Below are 20,006 nucleotides of genomic sequence, written 5' to 3' on the forward strand. Positions count from 1 at the left end.
AACATTTGCTTCAGTTTCCCATATTTACAAACTCCAATCTTGCTTACCTCTCAGGACTAGTGGAACACTTAACTGTTTGTAAAGCACTCTGAAATTCCTGGGTTAAGTTTGTAAGAATGTCTGAGTAATTGACGGTGGGGAGGGAAAAAAAAATACTAGGATATAGTAATTATTCCAAAACAATATATTTCTAAATCCAGCAAATAAATTTAGTTTTAACTATGAAAAAAATTCAAACATGTTAAGATATGGAAATGACTAACTTATAAATGTTCATAGTTTCAGATGAAGGTAAATTGATTTTTAAAGACAGACTAAACTCTTAATTTTTTCTATTGTGCAGAGTTGTTTTGGATGCCCTAGCTATATTTCTACACCTTAACATATCTGGATTTTTTAAATTTAGCCCCAACTCTAAATTGCTTAGTTTCATAATGCCTGGTTTTGAGATAACAGTGATATCCCGTAGGGTTTTTTATCCTAAACTACTGATATGTACTCTTAGACAAAGTATTTTAAAATACATTAAGAATATAATTTATTTTGCTGTCAAGACAGTGTTTACTCCTTAAGAGCTTGCCTTGTCTCTGACAGTTGTAATATTAATGCTAGCTTTTTAAATAATTTAGTTGGCAAGTAGCTTACATAAGAATGTGACTCTTTAAATTCATTGCAGGATTAAGCAGAATGAAAGCCTGGCCTGTGAACGGGAGAGTTTCTGGTAAAAAGTTGGAATTGCAGAAAAAAGTGCAGGAAAATGCCTAATGCATTTTTAGATTGCTGTAGCATCCAATTAGAACAGTCTGTGTTTAAACTTTTCTGCAATTTTAAACACAAATCAACGGATCATGTATAACTTAAGTATTTAGTGACTCTTCTATTGAAAACAACAACAAAAACCCCCGTAACATTTGATTTTATTGCTTTGCTAGCTAGCTACTTTTACACTTACTGGGAAAAGTATTAAGATGTACTCTGTTTCAGGTACCCATGTGATGGAAGGCTCTGGAAGAATGGTAGTTACTGCTGTAGGTGTGAACTCTCAAACTGGAATTATTTTTACCTTACTTGGGTCTGGAGGAGAAGATGAAGAGAAAGAGAAGGAGAAAAAAGACAAGAAAAGTAAGCATTGAAATTTTAAATGGCTGAAAAATGTAATATTAGAATTCTTTAAAGTTTGTTCTCCTATCCTGTTGGTACTCTTTGGCAAGGTCAGTCAGATTGCAATGTCCTGTGCAGAGCACTTGTTCCCATGTAATGTCTTGCAGCCAAAAATGTTTCAACATGGCTTCTACTATCTTCTCAAGAAGACAAATCAATGGAGAACAGCTCTTTGGAAAAAGTTGTCTTACTCCTTATACTCCATGTGACTCTTTCCATAACTTCAGTTCTGGCAACTGGCTATTGGAGCTAAGTAGTACAAGAGATAAACATGAGGACTCCTAGAAGAGAGCCTTAATCATTACATCACTCACTAAAAAAATGTCTTCCCAGGAAGTTGGGAAGGACCTGAAGCAAAATATTCTTTCCATAATAATCTATAAAAATTCTTATGGGGATGATACTCTGGTTTTGGATCTCTGCCAAAGGCTAATTATATTTCTTCCTATCTTAAATAATTCCATGTTCCTTTTGAGGTACACAACTCCATATCTTATCCCAGAAACAGGTGGGCCAGGTTACTATGGCAGAACAGTAGCTGAAGATATGGTTAGCAATTACAGTTCTTTAGGAACCTTTTATGGTAGCTCAGCACACAGAGTATCTTTTTCTCCTCTTAACCCTGTCTTTTCTTACTCCTATTAGAAATCAACAAAGGCTTCACGTGAAGCAGGCTAATTCTTTAAATTTAAGAAAAACCAAACAAGCATTGACCCCTTGGAATGGAGTTAATGCATCTGTTCTCTTCCACCTTCAATGCTATCTTTTTAACACAGACTTTCTGATATAATTCACGTTAGCCAAAGAAAACGAACAAGATAGCCCTTTTGGCAAGTAGCACTCTTTTGTTCAATATTGACTTGTCCCTACATAAAATCTGAGTGCATTTTCAAAAACTAAGAACATCTCTATTTCTCATAAATCTGGAAACAGCTCTCTCTGAATTCATTCACAATGCAAAACTACAGAGAAATCCTCAGCCTAGTTATGAGGATTCAAAAATCATGAAGACCTTGTGTTAAAGGTTTTTTATTTTGTAGCTTAAGTGTCAACCTGGGTACCTTTCCAGTTTCAGACAATAACCATTTATTAAGTTAGCATTTGTTGTGAAAATAAAGGTCTACTTAACTAAAGTCATGGCCCCCTCTAGGGCAAAGAGAATAGTCGAGGCAATGACCTAGAATACATATTAAGCAGCATGGACTGGATGTCAGCCTTTGTTTGACACATACTGATTGCTGTGGTGAGTCTTTCTCCTACCCAGATACATTTAGGCTTATAGTAGAAACTACTGCTGTATGGCCTATTGAATTAGACTAGAAACTTGACTACTGAAGTAACAAGTGCGGGGTTTTCTCTGCAGAAAACATAACTACTTCTGTCAAAGGTAGTACTGTGAGCCTATTCAAACTGGCTTTTGTGTCATTGCTTATCAATTTTCAGTTAAAAATCCTCTATTTAGTTGCTTTGTTTCCATCGTCCTGATTAAAACGTTTTTTGTATGTAAAAGCTATAGAAATGTAGTTCAGCCTTGTATTCAGATCTGTAAATGGGTTGCCTTAATTAGGAATGTCCAAATTTTGGTCCTTCAGGGCAAATGGTAAGAAAATGTGCACTTGTGTTCCCTGATAGCTCCTCCTCCCCCCCAGTGTGAGTGGACAAATGAAAAGCAGCCTCTGACCTGCTGCTCATTTAAGAGGGGAGCCACTTGTTGGAGAGCAGGAGCTGTATAACCTTCACAATAGGAGCGGGGGGGGGGGGGGAGTAAGGAGGAAAGGAAGCAAGCAGCTGGTGCAGGAGATGCTAGCTCTTTCAGGAAAGGGCAATAGGAAGAGAGGTGGGAGCAGTAGTGGTGGTCCCACAGAAAAAGATAGCAGTTGCAGCAATTGATCTTAGAATATTGATCTTGCCCTCACTGCCACTGACTTCTAGGAAGGCTGAGGTGGTTTTCCTAACACAAAACAGGATGTGAAACTATCCAGATTTTACATAGTTGCCCAGGTGGCCACTTTGTTGCAGTTTATCATTAATGGGTATCCACAAAGGTTTTTGGCATTCTCTTGTATAGCAAATGACCAGACACAAAACTGTTACTCAAAAGTCTGCTATGTCTATGTAGACAGGACATTAAGACTGTCCTAACGGATACCTCCTGGAAAGGGAAGGTCATTGGAGGTTTTTAAGAACAGGTTAGAAAAACACCTGACAGAGATGATCTAGAAGGATAATACTTAATCCTGCCATGGGACTAGACTAGATAATGTATCGAGGTCCCTTCCAGTCCTGCATCTGTAATTCTAAATATCAAAATATGTATGTATTTGAGTCTTTATTCTCTCATCTGCAGTGTTAAAACATTGCCAAAACTGAAACCACAGATTTAGTAGTTACCTCCCTGCTCAGGTTTCAGCTATGCTGCAAAGCTTTGTAGCATAGATATGTTAGCTAGTGTTGGGGGGGGCGGGGGGAGGTGTGTATCACATTGCCTAGCTGACATAGCTATGCTTACGAAACCCCCAGTTTTTTCAACAGGGTGCTTCTGTCAATATAATTAATGGCATTCATTGGAGGCGTTTAGCTATGCTGGGAGAATTCCTGTCAGTTTATGCTGCATCTCCATTAGGTGGCTATGATGGCATACCTACAACAGTATAGCTGTGCTGGTGAGGCATCTGTAGTGTAAAAAAGTCCTAATTCTGGTGCTGTAACAGTCTAACAGGTACTTCTGGAGGAGTTCTATGCCACTGCGCAATACAGAATTTTGCAGAAATTAATGTTGTGCGTGCAGAATTTCCTTTTCTGCACAGAAATGGGCTGCAGTGCTGCTGGCTGCCACTAGTGGCCCACTGGACCTGACAGAGCCAACCTCACACATAGACACCGCTGGGGGGATGGGGAGGGAGCTAGAGGGTTCCTGGTAGCTGCAGTTCCCTGCACGCTCTGGGGAAGGTAGACAGTGCCACACAGTAAACTCCACACAAGCCTGGGATCCAGCTTCAGACTGTTTCTTGCTCTTGATCCCTGGGCTCTGAGGGGTAGGGGCAGCGGATATCTGGGCTGGGGAGGGGGGTACAGCTGGGCTTTGGGTGGTGATGGGGGGGTGTATCTGGGCAAGGGGGGATCCTGCTGCTGGGCTCTGAGGGGAGAGGTGGTGCAGATATCTAGGGGAATTTTTGGGTCGGTATTGTTAGACATACTTGCTGACAAATATTTTGAAATAAATTACCAAAATAATTGAAACTGGTGTGAATATGTAGTGTTATTTTGACAAATAAAATTTGCATAATTTTGAAATACTGTGCACAGAAAAAAAAATTTTGCGCTAAATTTTTAAATTTTTGGCACAGAATTTCCATATGAATAAACAGGAGGAGCCTGAACTTCAAAACAGGAACATCTAAGCTACCTCTTCTGCTGACGTACGCAGGTCTAACCTAACGTTGCTATTTATACTTAGAGATGATTAACCCGTTGCTTGATGGCTCCATTATAAAACAAAAATTACACAAGTTACTTTTCCTCCTAGGTATCCAGTCAGATTTCCTATGTTTATATTGAAGTTAGTTAATGTGAGAAATAAGCAACCATAGGTCACAGAAATAATACTTGAGAAATCTGTGTTTTTTTTTTTTTTGTTTTTTGGGTTTTTTTTAATGCTTGTATATTAGAGAGATGGAGCTTGAAAATTACAGTTCCTTGTTTTTGTTTCTGACAGGTAAAAAACAAGATGGAGCTGTTGAGAACCGTAACAAAGGTAAGTATTTAATAAAAAACAAAACATTTTTTTTGTATAGGTGTCTATTATAGAAAATAAAGAGCTTGTGTATTTTAATCTGCCTCACCTATATACAGTAGTTTAAGTTTAAATATTATAGATCTAGGTAAATGTTGCCAGAACCTAATCCAGAAATGCAAATATGAAATGTCCCTTATGATTAAAATCAAAAGTTGCAAACGTTAAGACCCACATTCTCCAACTTCACCCCAAATTTTCAAACAGCGTCCAATGTTAAATTCCAAAAAGCCTTGGCTAAACGCCTAAATAAGTGACCTGAGCCCCTGTAGGTCACATAGCATTCATTTCTGGTGGTGACCTTGAAGCCAGTTTTGACGTGATCAACGATCTCTGGTGACGTTATTGATCAGCTGGGAATGACTGGCTTCAAGGAAACTCTTAAAACTGATATTAATGGGAGTTGGGATTGCTGAGCACATGAATCGAATCTAACACAGATTCCAGTGACTGACTGGACTTTGTAATTATTCATTCATATGCAATTATTTATTTATATGTCCCCTATATTTCTAAACTTAGCCAAAGCTCAAGATGGTGCAGCCATGGAAATGCAACCCTTGAAGAGTGAAGATGGTGGAGATGGAGATGAAAAAGACAAGAAGAGAGCAAACATGCCAAAGAAAGAAAAATCAGTTCTACAAGGCAAACTTACAAAGCTAGCAGTTCAGATTGGCAAAGCAGGTGTGATTTTTATTCATATTTTTGTGGTTTTTGACACTGAACAAATTTGGTGTCATTGTTCTGAAATATTCTGATGACCCTGCTCTGAAATAATCTACTCGTAGGTTAATTTTTTTTTAAAAAAAAAAAAATCCTTTTCTAGTATCACACTGGCTTATTTGATGGAAAATATGGAAAAGTCAAGTTAAAGCAGATATACACCAATTGTAAAGTGCAAAGTTACAACGAACCTTCGTGTGCTTTATTCTGTGTATAATCATGTGAATGTATTGTTAGTTTCTCTTAAAGAATATAACGCTAGAAAGTACAGCTTTAGAACACTGGTTTCCAAGATGATGGTGTGTGGTATATTTTGTGAAGTATTTCTACCTTTCATACTATTTCTCACTTTGGCATATTGTATGCCAACAAATGCCTTTCCTGGAAAACTCTGTTTGACCAGGCAGTGTACTACATAGAAATGTGATTGTAGGATCTGTTGCCTTTTATCTGAGCAGTGGGAATGTAGATTTGTAATATTAATGTACACTGTTGAAGATGGAAGAAAAAGTATTATTAGAGGGCCCACTATTGAGGCATTCTTCTGATTCCTCTTCCCACAAAGTATATCAATGGCATCTTTATCAATTACTTTTGTTTCTTTTGTGTATTGTATTGGTGTATATTCAGGTTTGATAATCTGTTCCCACTCTAATCAAGCATGTTTGGGGTTTTTTTGTTTTGTTTTGTTTTGTTTTTGGTGGTGCACAGAGGCTATAGGATAGAAGTAAAGTTAAGTTACTACTAAAGTTGAGACACTTTTTTTTGCATTCTTGATCTCCATTCATTTTTGAAGGGGCAGGAAGTAGATGTGAAATGTCATTATTGAAGCTTATTTTTTCTTAAATTGATCAGTAATGACCTTGGAGCTAGGCATTTTCTAGGCGCTAATGATTGATGCCCTGAAACACAGCTGAGGAGTACTAGCTAATATCAGCATGAGAGAAAACTAGCTCCAAGGTTACTATACGTATTTAAGCTAAAACTTTAAAACAGACCCTTTTTGGAAGGAAGGAGAAGCTTGTTATTTCTAGGACTTGTTCTGTTGGGTGGATCCATAATGTCATGTTGCATGTCCATCTTCATCTGATACTTCCGAAGGATGGTGTACTAACAAATTAGATTTTTACATATGCTCTTTATTTTTTTTTAATTTTGTAGACTAACACAACCATTCTTTCCACTCATTCCCCTTATTACTTTATCTTAAATAGCAGAGGGGTAGCTGTGTTAGTCTATATCCACAAAAATGAGGAGTCTGGTGGCACCTTTAAAGACTAACGCATTTATTTGGGTATAAGCTTTCGTGCATAAAAAAACCCACTTCTTCAGATGTATGGAGTGAAAATTACAGATGCAAGGATAAATATACACATAAAAATACAATATTTATCTTAAATATTTAATTTTAATAAGATAAATTTATTTTATTTAAAAACGTCTTAAAGACAAATGTGTCTACATAATAAAAATAAACTAGATAGTTTCAGCTCTCTTGGAAGCATATGACAAAATAAATGCTTGGCAAACAATTGCTTATTTGATGGGATGAGAAGGCTAATTATTATGTTTATAAAGAGGAACTAGAAAGTGCACCATTTTTAAAGTAATAGATCTAAAATTACCTGTTCCTAGTTGCATTGTCCTAAAATTGTACCAAAACCATGAAAATTATTATTGAAATAGGGCATTTAACACAGGAGTCTTTTCTTGATGTATGTAGTTAGGCTTATCTTATTGGAAGAGAGGAGGGAACAGATTTTTTAAATTTTCTAAGTAGTTGATGTGCAAAGGGTTCACATTCAGTTTCATTCAATAATTATACTAAAGTGTTTCATGTGCAATTCCACTTCCTCCAGGCGTTCAGTGCAAGATTTTCTTTCTAAACAATGTTTTACTTCACATTTGAGCAGCTCACTACAACTCTTTCTTCTTTGCCTTTCACTCCCTTGTTAAAATCCCTCTTCCTAGGTTGTCTTCAGCTTCTTTAAAGAGATCTTTCCATGCTTCTTTCTGCTTGCACTATCCTGCTCTCACTCTGAAGAGTTCTCCTTGTTTCTCTCAATTGTCTGCTCCTGTACCTGTCCCTAAAATTAATGCCATTTCTCCTCTTTCCCAGTCACTCCTCTGGCAACTTTTTTTCTATATGCATGCATGTCATTGTCCCACTAATGTAAACTCTCCCTCTGACCCCAACTCTCTCTCCATCTACTTCCCTATCTCCCTCCTTTCATTTGCCTTTATGCTTAATCATTATGTTGTCTAGTCCTGTCTTGAATGTATTTTCACTAACTTTATGATCCCCTACAATTTAGCTTTGATTCACTCGACTGAAATTGCCCTCACCAATATCCTGGTGTGAAATATCAAGGCCTCTTCTACATTTTCATCCTTCTTGATCAGCCTGCTATCTTCAATGCTATTCTTTCTCCTGAGAACTCTTCCCTTACCCATAAGTCTGTCGCAAACGTGCTTTGCCCTGCACCTTTATGATGGCTCTTCCATTACTTACATTTTAATATAGAGTTATAAGAGTTTATATATCCAATACAAAATTGTATTTGTGTGTTCGGGAGCTAAGTTTACAACTGCTTTGAGAACCATCAAAATCTTAGGACTTGCCTATTAAAAATCTTAAGCATAAAAATTTATTTTTGCCATTTTAAATAACATTTTCAGATTTTTGCATTTTTAATCTGAAAATTAGCGTAGTTTTTTAATCTTTCTTTAAATGTTATTTGTATTGTAGATAAATGGATCTCTTTTAAATAACTGCTTATCCTTTTTCTTTTTAACAAAAGGTTTGTTGATGTCTGCAATCACAGTCATTATCCTTATCTTGTATTTTGTAATTGATACCTTCTGGGTTCAGAAGCGACCGTGGCTTGCTGAATGCACACCAATTTATATTCAGTACTTTGTGAAGTTCTTCATTATTGGAGTTACAGTCCTGGTGGTGGCAGTACCAGAAGGTCTTCCACTTGCAGTCACTATTTCACTGGCTTACTCTGTAAAGGTATGTGTAAAAAGCATGCTTAAAGGTACATGGGCACATAAAACAGTTCTAAATCATGCAAAGTAGAAAATTCTACACTGTTAAACTATTTTCGTTGGAGACTGAGGGAATCGTACTCACTCACTCATTCTCATCTGTAGTACAGTACAATGAAAAAGCATTGTGGTGAGTTGGTATCTAATCCGCTGTGTATTAATGTAAGTCAGGGGTTCCTTGCAGAAGGATAATGTGAACTTAGAAATAGTCTACTTGACATGAAGTGAAGCATGGTGGTTCTGGTGCATGGACTTGGAATAGAAGGACTTATGTCATATGTGCATGTGTGTAAAGTTTTAGCATTCCAGTATGCTTGTCATATTCATACCACAACTTATTGTACTAACTTAAAATAGTGTGTGTGTGTGTGTGTGTGTGTGTGTAGATTGCACACTGAGCTATGTAAGCTTTCCTTTCTGCCACTAACACACTTGTCCAATAAGCAATAACTAATTAGCAAATTTAAGTCAGAAATGATGCAATGATCCTTCATAGTCTGCTTGGATATGTGCCAATTCATTGTTTTCTCATACTTTTGAGTCAATATTGCAGAATATCTAGAGCCTACTATCTAGTACAAGGTATCTGCTACCTTGGTAAACTTCAGATTCTTAGATTTCTTTTTGTTCCAATACAGTAGTGATGATGAAAGACTGAACGCTGCTTTGAGACTGGCATAGTGCAGACAGTGACTGTATGTTGCTTTTTCATACAGCTCTGCTAATGTACCTTTATTGCAACTTGTAGCAGCATTAGTATTCCAGACCTATAGCCCACTTAACTGCCTTTTGTGAGCTAGAATGATTGAAACTGCCTTTTGGGAGCTAGAAAGGATTTTGAGCTACTGTCTATAGGCGAAACTCGTGCACTACTTTTCTGCACCATCTGGTCTGTTTCTCTTGGCTGTTCAGTCCATTATAACAGATTTCAGTTCTTGAATAGTCAGACTTCACTGACTTACTTCAGACATTTTTAAATAAAATTTGTGTGATGTTCTGTCTGTATTTTTGTTAGAATTCTAAGATGACTGAACAGCTGGCCTTTAAGCTAAAAGAAAATATAACAAAGTAGTTCTGCCTTGCTTTCCAGTCAGTGAAGGGAGAACAACCTGTAATGCAAGCTGAAGTATTTAAATTGTATGCTAATCTTACCATGAAAAAACATAACTTAAAAATTGGGGAGGGAGGGCTCAACCTCCCTATGTTTGTGGGTTTTTTTGTTTTGTTTTTTTCCCCTTCTCTCCTCCCCCCCCCCTTTTTTTTTTTCCTGGTAGAGCGGTCGTAATGCAACTGTCTCCTACAGCAAAGACATTTATCTTTGGAAACAGTTGAATATTCCTCTCCTGTTGATTAGTCAGGAGTAGAAGCTGAACAAAATGTCTTTGCTTAGAAGTGGTCTGCTCAGATCCCAGATTCTATTAGTGTAGCGATATAGCTGGTGTCTCATCTTGAGTAATTGACTTAACATTCCCGTATTGTTGACTTATCTACTTATTCACCTAAGTTTGACCTACAAATGGAGCAGAATATGGACTCTGGCTCTAATAGACATATTTAAAATGCTGTTTATTATGGCATGATATATTTGGGTATACATTTTCTGACTGAGTTTGCATGTGTCAATATTTGGGTTGCCGACCTGAGGGCACCTTTTAAAGAGTCCTGCCCTTCTGCAGGTAGGTACTAGTGCTTTCTGAAGATTGAATACTGTGTTTGTTTGTTTGTTTTTGTTTTTAAAAAGTCAGAAGTTTTGAAAGTTGTAGCACTGGTGGTGGTGGCTAGCTATTCATATTTGCTTTTTATTCTTCATAGAAAATGATGAAAGATAATAATTTGGTGAGACACCTGGATGCTTGTGAAACAATGGGCAATGCAACAGCCATTTGCTCAGATAAAACTGGAACATTGACCATGAACAGAATGACAGTGGTGCAGGCTTTTGTCAGTGAAAAACATTATAAAAAAATTCCAGAACCAGATGCTATTCCTGAGAAAACTTTGGCTCATCTTGTAACAGGAATTTCTGTTAATTGTGCTTATACTTCCAAAATACTGGTAAGTAAATTTCTTTATTTTTATACAATAGTAAAAATAAGAAGCCATTCATCTTTAAAATACCCTGTACAAATACTGGACATATGTGGTAGCTAGGTGATTTAAATGTCTACACTGAGTTGAGGGTGAGGTACCTTTTAGCCTTACTGTAATTTAAGACACCCCAATATTTCAGTTGGTTTGTGAACCACTCAAAACACAAATACTGGCTTATTTTACAGTTGGCATTATTTTGAATTGGTGAAGTGAGCTGTAGCTCACGAAAGCTTATGCTCTAATAAATTTGTTAGTCTCTAAGGTGCCACAAGTACTCCTTTTCTTCAAGAAGCTGACATTCTTATAATACCCTATTCTTAGATAAACTTATGAATTTTGTTTTACAGGCTAGGGACTGTCTTCTCTGTTTGTTTGGAAAGCATCTAGCACACTTTGGGTGCTACCACAATATAAACATGAGAGCCGTATAGTGTGTTCACTAGATATAATGAAATGCAAGCACAAATAGTGGCTTCATTTAATTAGTTTTTTAAAATCCTGGATGATGTAATATTAGTAGAATAAATGAATAGATTAAGGGACAATAATATACATCATTATTCATAACTTGATTCCTTTTCATTATGTTGAGCATTTGTCAAACGAATATTTCAGTACCTGTATCACAAATCTGTTGCACAACTTGATAGTCACATAAATATAAATATTGCACCTTTTTTATTTAGTTAGTTAGTTTTACTTTTTGTCTAGCAGTTTAATGGTGGGATCCACTTACCTGATTCATATACACACCACCAATCCTGATCTCAGGAGATATTACATGACATATATAATAAGGAAAAATGTTGAGGTTGCTTTCTGAGTAGACAAAATGTGAAGCATATAGCAGAGTATGGCTTACTTGCCTTAAATACTCCAGCCAATTACATAAGTTTGCATCAGTACCCATCTATATGTTAAGGAATATCAACTCTATAATACATAGCTAAATTAGAACTTTTTCTATGAAAAAGATACATTTGCTACCCGTAGAGAAAATTTTCAGAAAGTAGCCAGTATGGAGAGAGCGGTATCAAGAGCACAGTAGGTGCATATGAGTGGCTCAGTGTTGAGGTTCATGCTAAGAATATGCATTGCTCCAGTTTGTCTTGTGCGGATGGTTCAGGACCTATAATATGCTTGCAGAGGAAGAGTGATTTTTGGAGAAAAAATAGGAAACAACCCTTATGAATAATATTGTTACTGTACCTGTAAAAAGGAAAGTTGCTCTAATAACAGAGAAAAGAGGCATCACAATTCCTTATCTAGATCCAAGCTACAATTTTTAACTCACTAGTATCTTAGTATTCTAGAATCTGTGAAAAATACTAAACCATCTGCCTGTTGAAGTTGTTAATGTTATATGTGTCTTGTTAATCTGCAAGAGCATGTCTTCTAATTCGAATAGGCAAATGTTGTCCAAAATATAGTAACCGTATATTAAGGCTAGTTGGCCTCAACTAATGAAAAACTTTGAAAAGACTTTGATTTATTTTTTAAAAGCACGACATAAAATGGGTTAACTGATATGGAAAACTTAAATGGGGAATCTTCCACCAATTGGAAGTGTTTCTAGTGGGTCTGCCAGGGATCTGGCGTTGGCTCAACGCTAATCAATATTTTTATCGATGTGGAAGAATATATAAAGAAGTTGGTAAAATTTGCAGATGACATAAATTGGTGGAGTGGTAAATAATGGTGGGAATAGATGAGGGTAATGCAGACCAATCTAGGTTTCAGAGTAGCAGCCGTGTTAGTCTGTATTCGCAAAAAGAAAAGGAGAAATTTGTTAGTCTCTAAGGTGCCACAAGTACTCCTTTTCTTTTTGCGAATACAGACTAACATGGCTGCTACTCTGAAACCTGTGATTATGCAAGGCACTGAATTTAGCCGTATAGAGTGGAAATCTGTCAACTTCATGAAAATTTAAATTTGTTAGTCTCTAAGGTGCCACAAGTACTCCTTTTCTTTTTGCAGACCAATCTAGATTGCTTGGTAAGGTGGGCTCATTTGAACACTGTGTATTTGACGCAGCCAAATGCCAGGTCCTACATCTAGGAATAAAGAATGTAGATCACCCTTAAGATTCAGCAGTGTATCTTGGGGGAGTGAGGGTGGAAAGTGACTCCAAAAAGTATTTAGGGATTTCAGTGGGTAACAAACTGAACACGAACTTACAATGCAATGCTGTAGCTAAGAGGATAAGCGTCTTCACATAATGCAGTTAATCATGGAACTTGTTGCCAGGCGATGTTATGAAGGCCAAAGGTATAACTGGGTTAAAAAAAGAATTAGATAAGTTCATTCTGTTCATCAGTAGCTATTAGTCAGGATGGCTAGGGGCACAGCCTCATGCTCTGGGTGTCCCTAAATCTCTGACTGCAAGAAGTGGGGTTGGATGACACAGGATGGTTCATTCTGTAATTGCCCAGTTCTGATCATTCCCTCTGAAGCATCTGGCCCTGGCCACTGTTGGAAGACAGGACACTGGACTAGACAGACCATTGGTCTGACCCAGTATGGCCATTCTTTTGTGATCTTTGGCTATGTAAGTAGAGGAATAGTGATTAGGTATAATGAGGTGGTACTGTCCCTATATATGACATTAGTGGGACCACTATTGGAATGTGGTCCCAAGTTCCAGTGTCAGCACTTCAAAACGGGTGCTGAAAAGTTGGAAAGGGTTCAGAAAAGAGCTAAAAATAGTTTGAGGTCTGCAAAAGATGCCTTACAATCAGACTTAAGTATAATATAGTTAGTTTAGAGAAGGTTAATGGGTGACTTTATCATGGCCTGTAAGTACCTACAAGGGGAAGAGATTTCATAGTAATAGGCTCTTTAATCTATCAGAAGAAGACCTAATGAGTCAATGTTTGGAATGCAAAATGAAACAAATATGAACTAGAAATTAACAATGAGGGTAATTAAGAATTGGAACAACTTACCTTTTGAATGTGGGGGATTCTCCATCATTTGTAGTTTTTAAAGCAAAAGTTGGATATTTTTCCATAAAGATATTGTCGCTTGAACAGAAGTTATGGGATTGGATGCAAAAACTATTGGGTGAGATTCTTTGGCCTGTTACAGGACATCTGACTAAAACATCATAAATGGTCTCTTCCTGTCTTGCAATTTATGAAAATTTATGAAAGCTGCCGATTTTCACTTTGATCAGGACATTTATAAATACAGATTATTTTTTTTAACACTTGTAATAAGTGACTTTGATTTACAAATTCAGCAATTCATAAGTGGGGTATATCTGGTTCTAGGATGGGGTAATAACTTCACTTCTAATGCTCTTAAATTTGCAGTTTTCTAATAATGGAGTACTGTATTCTGCAAACTAGAAAAGAATTGCATCTTTTTTTTTTTTAACAGCCTCCTGAAAAAGAAGGTGGCCTACCACGTCATGTTGGTAATAAAACAGAATGTGCCTTGCTGGGATTGCTTCTGGATTTAAAACGAGATTATCAGGATGTAAGAAATGAAATACCAGAAGAGGCACTGTACAAAGTATATACCTTCAACTCAGTCAGAAAATCAATGAGTACGGTGTTAAAAAATTCTGATGGCAGTTTTCGGATATTCAGCAAGGGTGCCTCTGAGATAGTTCTTAAAAAGTAAGATTAATGCAACTCTTGGATTACTATGTCTAGTAGACTCTCTTTTTTAAAATGTTATGTATATGTAATTGACAAATGAATCAGATAATCTTTTTATCTTCCCATTTGAGAACAGTAAAACTGTTAAACTGTACCATGCAAAAGTACAGGCTCTTCTATGTATTGGCTGCCACCAATGCAGGTTTGGGGATATACTCCTTTCTCCTGTTAGTCAAGAAGGTGACAACCAGCAAACAAAGACTTATTTCATACTTCCCTGAGAGCTGCTCTTACTATATTTTGCCTTTTTCACACAACTGCTTTTTCCTATTTCAGTGAAGCAGGAAAACAGTAAACTAGGTTTCTTTTCCTTTTGCTTCCCTATAATCACATTGCAGAAGAAGGAAAACTTGCATAAAAGCTGAAGTGTGTGGTGCAGGCAATGGCACACTTCCTCTTATGTCTAAGCAACCTCTGAATCTGCTTTTGAGACAGGAAGCAGGTAAGTGGGCAGAGCAGAAGGCTAGTCACAACCACAGTGCTATGGATTTAGGCTCAAGCAAAGTGGAAACTCTCTAGATGTGAGACAACCATTGCCCCAAAATTCTCAAAATGCTTGCTAGACAGAAATAGAACCAACAAACCATTATAACCGCCCCACTGAAGGTAAGTTTCATCTACCAGCCTGAGAACAATTATGTACTCCTTTTACAAAATAAATAAAGCCTCTCTGAAACTGAAGACAGGCTTGCCTTCTTTCCTTCGTCCATTCTGTGTGTCAGTGATTTTGTTGCAGGTGCATCAGCCCTCTCATCAGTTGTCCTCATTCTTAACTTGTCAGTGTCAGAAGAGGTGAGAAGTGAATGGGACCAGAAAGCAAGTTCACTTTGACGGTCATGCGCCTGAGAAATCCCTCACCCTACTTTTACACCATTGGATGTCTTGTCACTAGTTGGTTGCTGTGCGTCTCATTTCCCACCCAGCTGTGAACAGCTGACACAGGCAATGGCCAACTTTCTAGGGAAGGATCGTGCCTTTGTCAGGCATAGATCCAGAACATAACATCAGCCCAGTCAGGCCTTCTGAGGATGAGAATAAACAAAAGTTAGGCTCCCTCTATCAAGTGTGAAAGTTCTGATTCAGTCATGATAGTTGATTGAGTTCACTGCTCTAAATGTTAAGTTTCTGTGACCAAAAGGAAACCACTCCCTCATGTTTGGCAGCTGATGCCCCCTAACTAAGATGATTTTTCTGGTCTGTTTTGTTTCCTCTGCATCAGTTTCAGCAACTAGTGATAATGTAACTGACCAGCTAATGCATAGGATTTTAAAGCTGTATCCACAACTCTAGAATTCAGACTTTTCCCAAGCAGATGTCAGTCTGAAGAAACTCTTCTGTCCTTCAAGAGGGATGCAGAACCTGACCAGGGTAGGATCTCTTTGGGACTTTTCCTTGAGATGTGGAGTTCTTAAACTTTCATGGAGGAATGGGAAAACTTGAGCCATTCTCCAAAGAGAGAGCCAGGTTGCCAAAACTAGACTGAGATCTTGTCTCCTTGAAAAGAAAGCAGTCTGTTACCAGAACTAGTTTTATTCTCTAGTATCTGCTAGAGCATTTTTAAAAGCTTGTGTATATATAATGGACCTGTATCATATCCTCACTGTCTTATCAGGGCTTGATTCAGGAGAAAGTCTCAGGGAGCTGTTGCAAACTACAAATTTTATCCTGTTGGACTGGTAGTGAACAATGCTCCTAGATCAAACTGGTCAACATGGGCACTCTTGTAGGTAGATCAGTAATCTCTTACTACTGAAAGATTAAAACTGAAATCCTTCCTCCTCTCTATATTTTAGTGTGTCAATAGCTGGAAGTAAATTCTGTGTTTCTCTGGTCACTTTGGCACAATGTGGATGTAGCCATTGACACAGGTTTGTTCCACACATTGATTTCAAGCTAAATTTCATCAACAGAGTATCACAAGTCATGACTACCTAATTGCTGACAGAGATAAAATGTTCTCTGGCCTCATTCTTTCCATGTTGGACAATTGGAAGTCTCTCCGCTAGTGTACCAGCACCTACCCTTATCCATATTTAAACAGTGTGGCTCTTTTTTCATTCCTGTTTTTTTTTTTCATGAGCTTCTGTTCTACGTGCCAAATTGGAAGTAGGGTTGGAACCTCTGGCCGGGGTGGGAGAGAGGGACCATGAAAACTTAGATGGAATTGGAAGTTACCTGAGTAGCTGAAAACCTAGAATTACTCCACAGTCTTGTGAAAAGTAACAGAAGAAAATAGCAGGTAAGGAAATCTATCTAGTATGCCAGAATAATACTGTAAGAAATTTCTGGATTATTATTTTTTTGATAAACTACTTAACCAGTGACTTCCCACCTCCATCCACCTTGCTCTTTCTATAAGTATTAGCAGGAGCTTGATTCCCTCATCACCTCCTTAAATATTTTTAAGACCTTTCTTGGAAGGTAAGGAAAATCATAATTTTTTTATCGACTTAAACATTTTATCTTATGCCATTGTGAATTTGTGATTTGAATGCTTCATAGCTTTTGTTTCAGTAATAAAAATTTGCCAATATTTAAATAAACAACAGTTGTGCATCTTTCCTTCTTCACCTTGCTTCTAGCATCAACAAATCTTGAGGTAGTTTGTGAATGTTTTGTTTTGTTAAGTATTGAGTTAAATGTGTAGTTTTAGACCATAGTTTAGGAATTTAACTTTTAGGAATTTAATAAAACTCTTAGGAGTTTTCATATATGCTTTTTCAGGCTCCTGAAATTCAGATTTTGGCTGCAATGGGGGTGGGGAATTGAGTCATCGTTTGGTACTTTAAAATGTTAACACATCTTCAGTTGTATGTAATAAAGATACTTTTTAAATATTAAGTCATATTTATGCTTCTAGAGTTAGTGTATATTTATTGTACTGTATTGCAATGCAGTTGAGATGCATATTTGAAGTCTTAAGTGGATTTTGTTTTTATAGTACTTTGTTTGTTGAGGAGGAAACACATTTATTTTTGTATTTTCTGGCAATGAGGAACTCTTCTACCATCAGAAATACACCTAACATTTCTTTCCTCACTAGTCAGATCCTCTAAACTTCTTTCTGAAACAAATTACCTGCTGATTTTAAAACAACTAGGAGTCCTTGTGGCACCTAAGAGACTAACAAATTAATTTGGGCATGAGCTTTCAGCTAAAACCCACTTCATTGGCTGCATGGAATGGAAAATACACTCCATGCGTCTGATGATTTTTCCACTCCATGCATCTGATGAAGTGGGTTTTAGCCCACGAAAGCTTATGCCCAACTACATTTGTTAGTGTCTAAGGTGCCACAAGGACTCCTTGTTCTTTTTGCTCATACAGACTAATATGGCTACTACTCTGAAACCTGCTGATTTTAGTGAATGTTTTTTACCATATCATTTGGATCAGTTTGTGCTATATTAAAGTATTTCAAGAGATGAAGGAATAAACCTATGAAGTGATGATAAACTGCTTTTGAGCTATCATAATACTTTCCTTTGTAGGCTAACTAAAGAGAACTTGCAGTTCAGTTAACAGATTGTTGGCACTGTCTGTCTTGTTGCAGGTAGGGAGAGGTCACTTGTTTACTGCTAAACGTTTATCAACTCACTACCAACTTTTCTTGAGATCCTGAGAATATATACAGACAATTCAAAACACAAGGGGACCCAGGGCATGGGGGGAGGGTGTAACTTGAACACAAGAAAAAACATGCAGTTGTAAAGCTCAGACTTGCAAAAATAACAGGTCTGAAGCTAATATTAGAAATATAATTTTTATAAAAACCTTGATTAAAATCACTGCAGTGTGGTCTGATAACTGCTGTAAGACGTTTTGGTGTCAGACCAAATTAAGTACCACATACATTGATAAGCACAATTGATTTAAATCCTACTCCTATACCAGCTGAAACATTGGACCTGGTTCTCATATTGCTCAAGAGCTAGATTTCTTAATGCTCACTCTGACCAGCTTTTTCATTCTTTCATTCTTTAATGTTAGTTCATGCACTCTCACCCACCATAGCTGCTGCTACTTTTGGGCATTGTTTTGTGCTGTGGAGCACCCCACTGTCCATCTCTCACTGAACATAGAATACAGAAGTACAATGCAGACAGACGTATATATTAACTTTCAATTTCTGCCATTTTAAGTGCCTGCAAAATATAGTGCTTATACGGGGTTGGGGAGTTAATGTAAGGTTGACACCACCTTCCTTTGCCTTTTGGAGGGACTCAAAAACATTTCCTTTGAGGAAAATGATTAGTTATGCCTGAGAGCATTACAGTTTCATTTTATCAGGTGTTTAAGTATGTGGTTCTGAATCTTACTGTAAACTAAATCCTTTGTATTTGGTATTTAGTCACCCCTTCCATTCCTTTTTTAGGTGCTTCAAAATATTGAGTGCTAATGGTGAACCAAAGGCATTCAGACCTAGGGACCGTGATGATATTATAAAAACTGTGATTGAACCTATGGCCTCTGAGGGACTCAGAACTATATGTCTAGCATTCAGAGACTTCCCAGCAGGAGAACCTGAGCCAGAGTGGGATAATGAAAATGATATTGTCACTGGTCTTACATGCATTGCAGTTGTAGGGATTGAAGATCCTGTGAGGCCTGAGGTAGGAAGAACTGTGAATTCATTGTAACTGTTAAACTGTATTTTTGGTAAAATAAATCTTCACCTATATCAGTTAGTTAGGCTTCTGGATTCTTGACATTATTTTGCCAAAAGAGATTCTCATTTATATACGGTGCTTAAGACTTGATGTTGCTTATGTGATAAAAGGTAATCCAAGAACCTAGTGGAAGTGTCGTCATAGATGTAGACTATAAATATAGAATAATTAAGACTTTCATATTGCTAGTGTGTTCTTGGAGCCCTCTACAATGACCTAGAAGGCAAATGGAACAATCAGTAAGCACTCAGTAGTAAAGAATGCAGTCACAAACTTGGACATTAGAAACAACGTTATTTAGGAACAAATAATATTGGCCATTGTATTCTGTATCTCCTTTTTTAAAAAAAAAGCATTTTATAGGGTCTCAATCACGAGAGATAAGGAAAGAAGACATCTCCTTTGTAGATCTTCTCAGGAGAACAGTTCCTCTTCACAATGCATTTAAGTATAAGCAATAGGTATAAGAACAAATCCCAAGGTGGGATTTGAGTCCAATCATCTGGTTGAAAAGTGAGCACTACCAACTGTAGCGTATTGACAATTGGAAACAATGGGGAAATCGTAAAACGCACAAAGAATAAAATACTGGTATTTGTTTTTGTAAATCTTAACACCAGAGCTTACTACCATGGCATGAGGCTCTTTGCAGATGTTTAAGGTATAAGATTTATTTCATAGCAGTGCAATAATGGTCACTTGCGGGTATCCAACAGAAGAGACCCTTTAAGTGGTAACTAAAAAGAAAATGCATTTATTTGAAAATTAAATTTTATGGGGAAAAGAAGTCTGTGCATGGACGTGGATTATTGATGTTAGAACACCAGCTTTAGTTGGGTCAGCTGTTGGGGA

The 20,006-nt window shown here is 37.2% G+C and overlaps 1 protein-coding gene across 11 annotated transcripts in view; it reads left to right on the forward strand.

Moving 5' to 3' along the window:
- ATP2B1 (ATPase plasma membrane Ca2+ transporting 1) overlaps positions 1–20,006 on the forward strand; it is a 135,044-nt gene that overhangs the window by 91,724 nt on the left and 23,314 nt on the right. For all 11 annotated transcript variants that reach the window (XM_043492453.1, XM_038401278.2, XM_043492459.1 and 8 more), the window contains 7 exons: positions 985–1,122; positions 4,877–4,915; positions 5,477–5,638; positions 8,479–8,693; positions 10,541–10,783; positions 14,201–14,442; positions 18,860–19,097. In XM_043492453.1, the coding sequence (XP_043348388.1) occupies positions 985–1,122; positions 4,877–4,915; positions 5,477–5,638; positions 8,479–8,693; positions 10,541–10,783; positions 14,201–14,442; positions 18,860–19,097 (1,277 nt within the window). The remainder of the gene's footprint in view (positions 1–984; positions 1,123–4,876; positions 4,916–5,476; positions 5,639–8,478; positions 8,694–10,540; positions 10,784–14,200; positions 14,443–18,859; positions 19,098–20,006) is intronic.

Source organism: Dermochelys coriacea, chromosome 1 (assembly GCF_009764565.3).
Source record: "Dermochelys coriacea isolate rDerCor1 chromosome 1, rDerCor1.pri.v4, whole genome shotgun sequence".
Taxonomy (NCBI): domain Eukaryota; kingdom Metazoa; phylum Chordata; order Testudines; family Dermochelyidae; genus Dermochelys; species Dermochelys coriacea.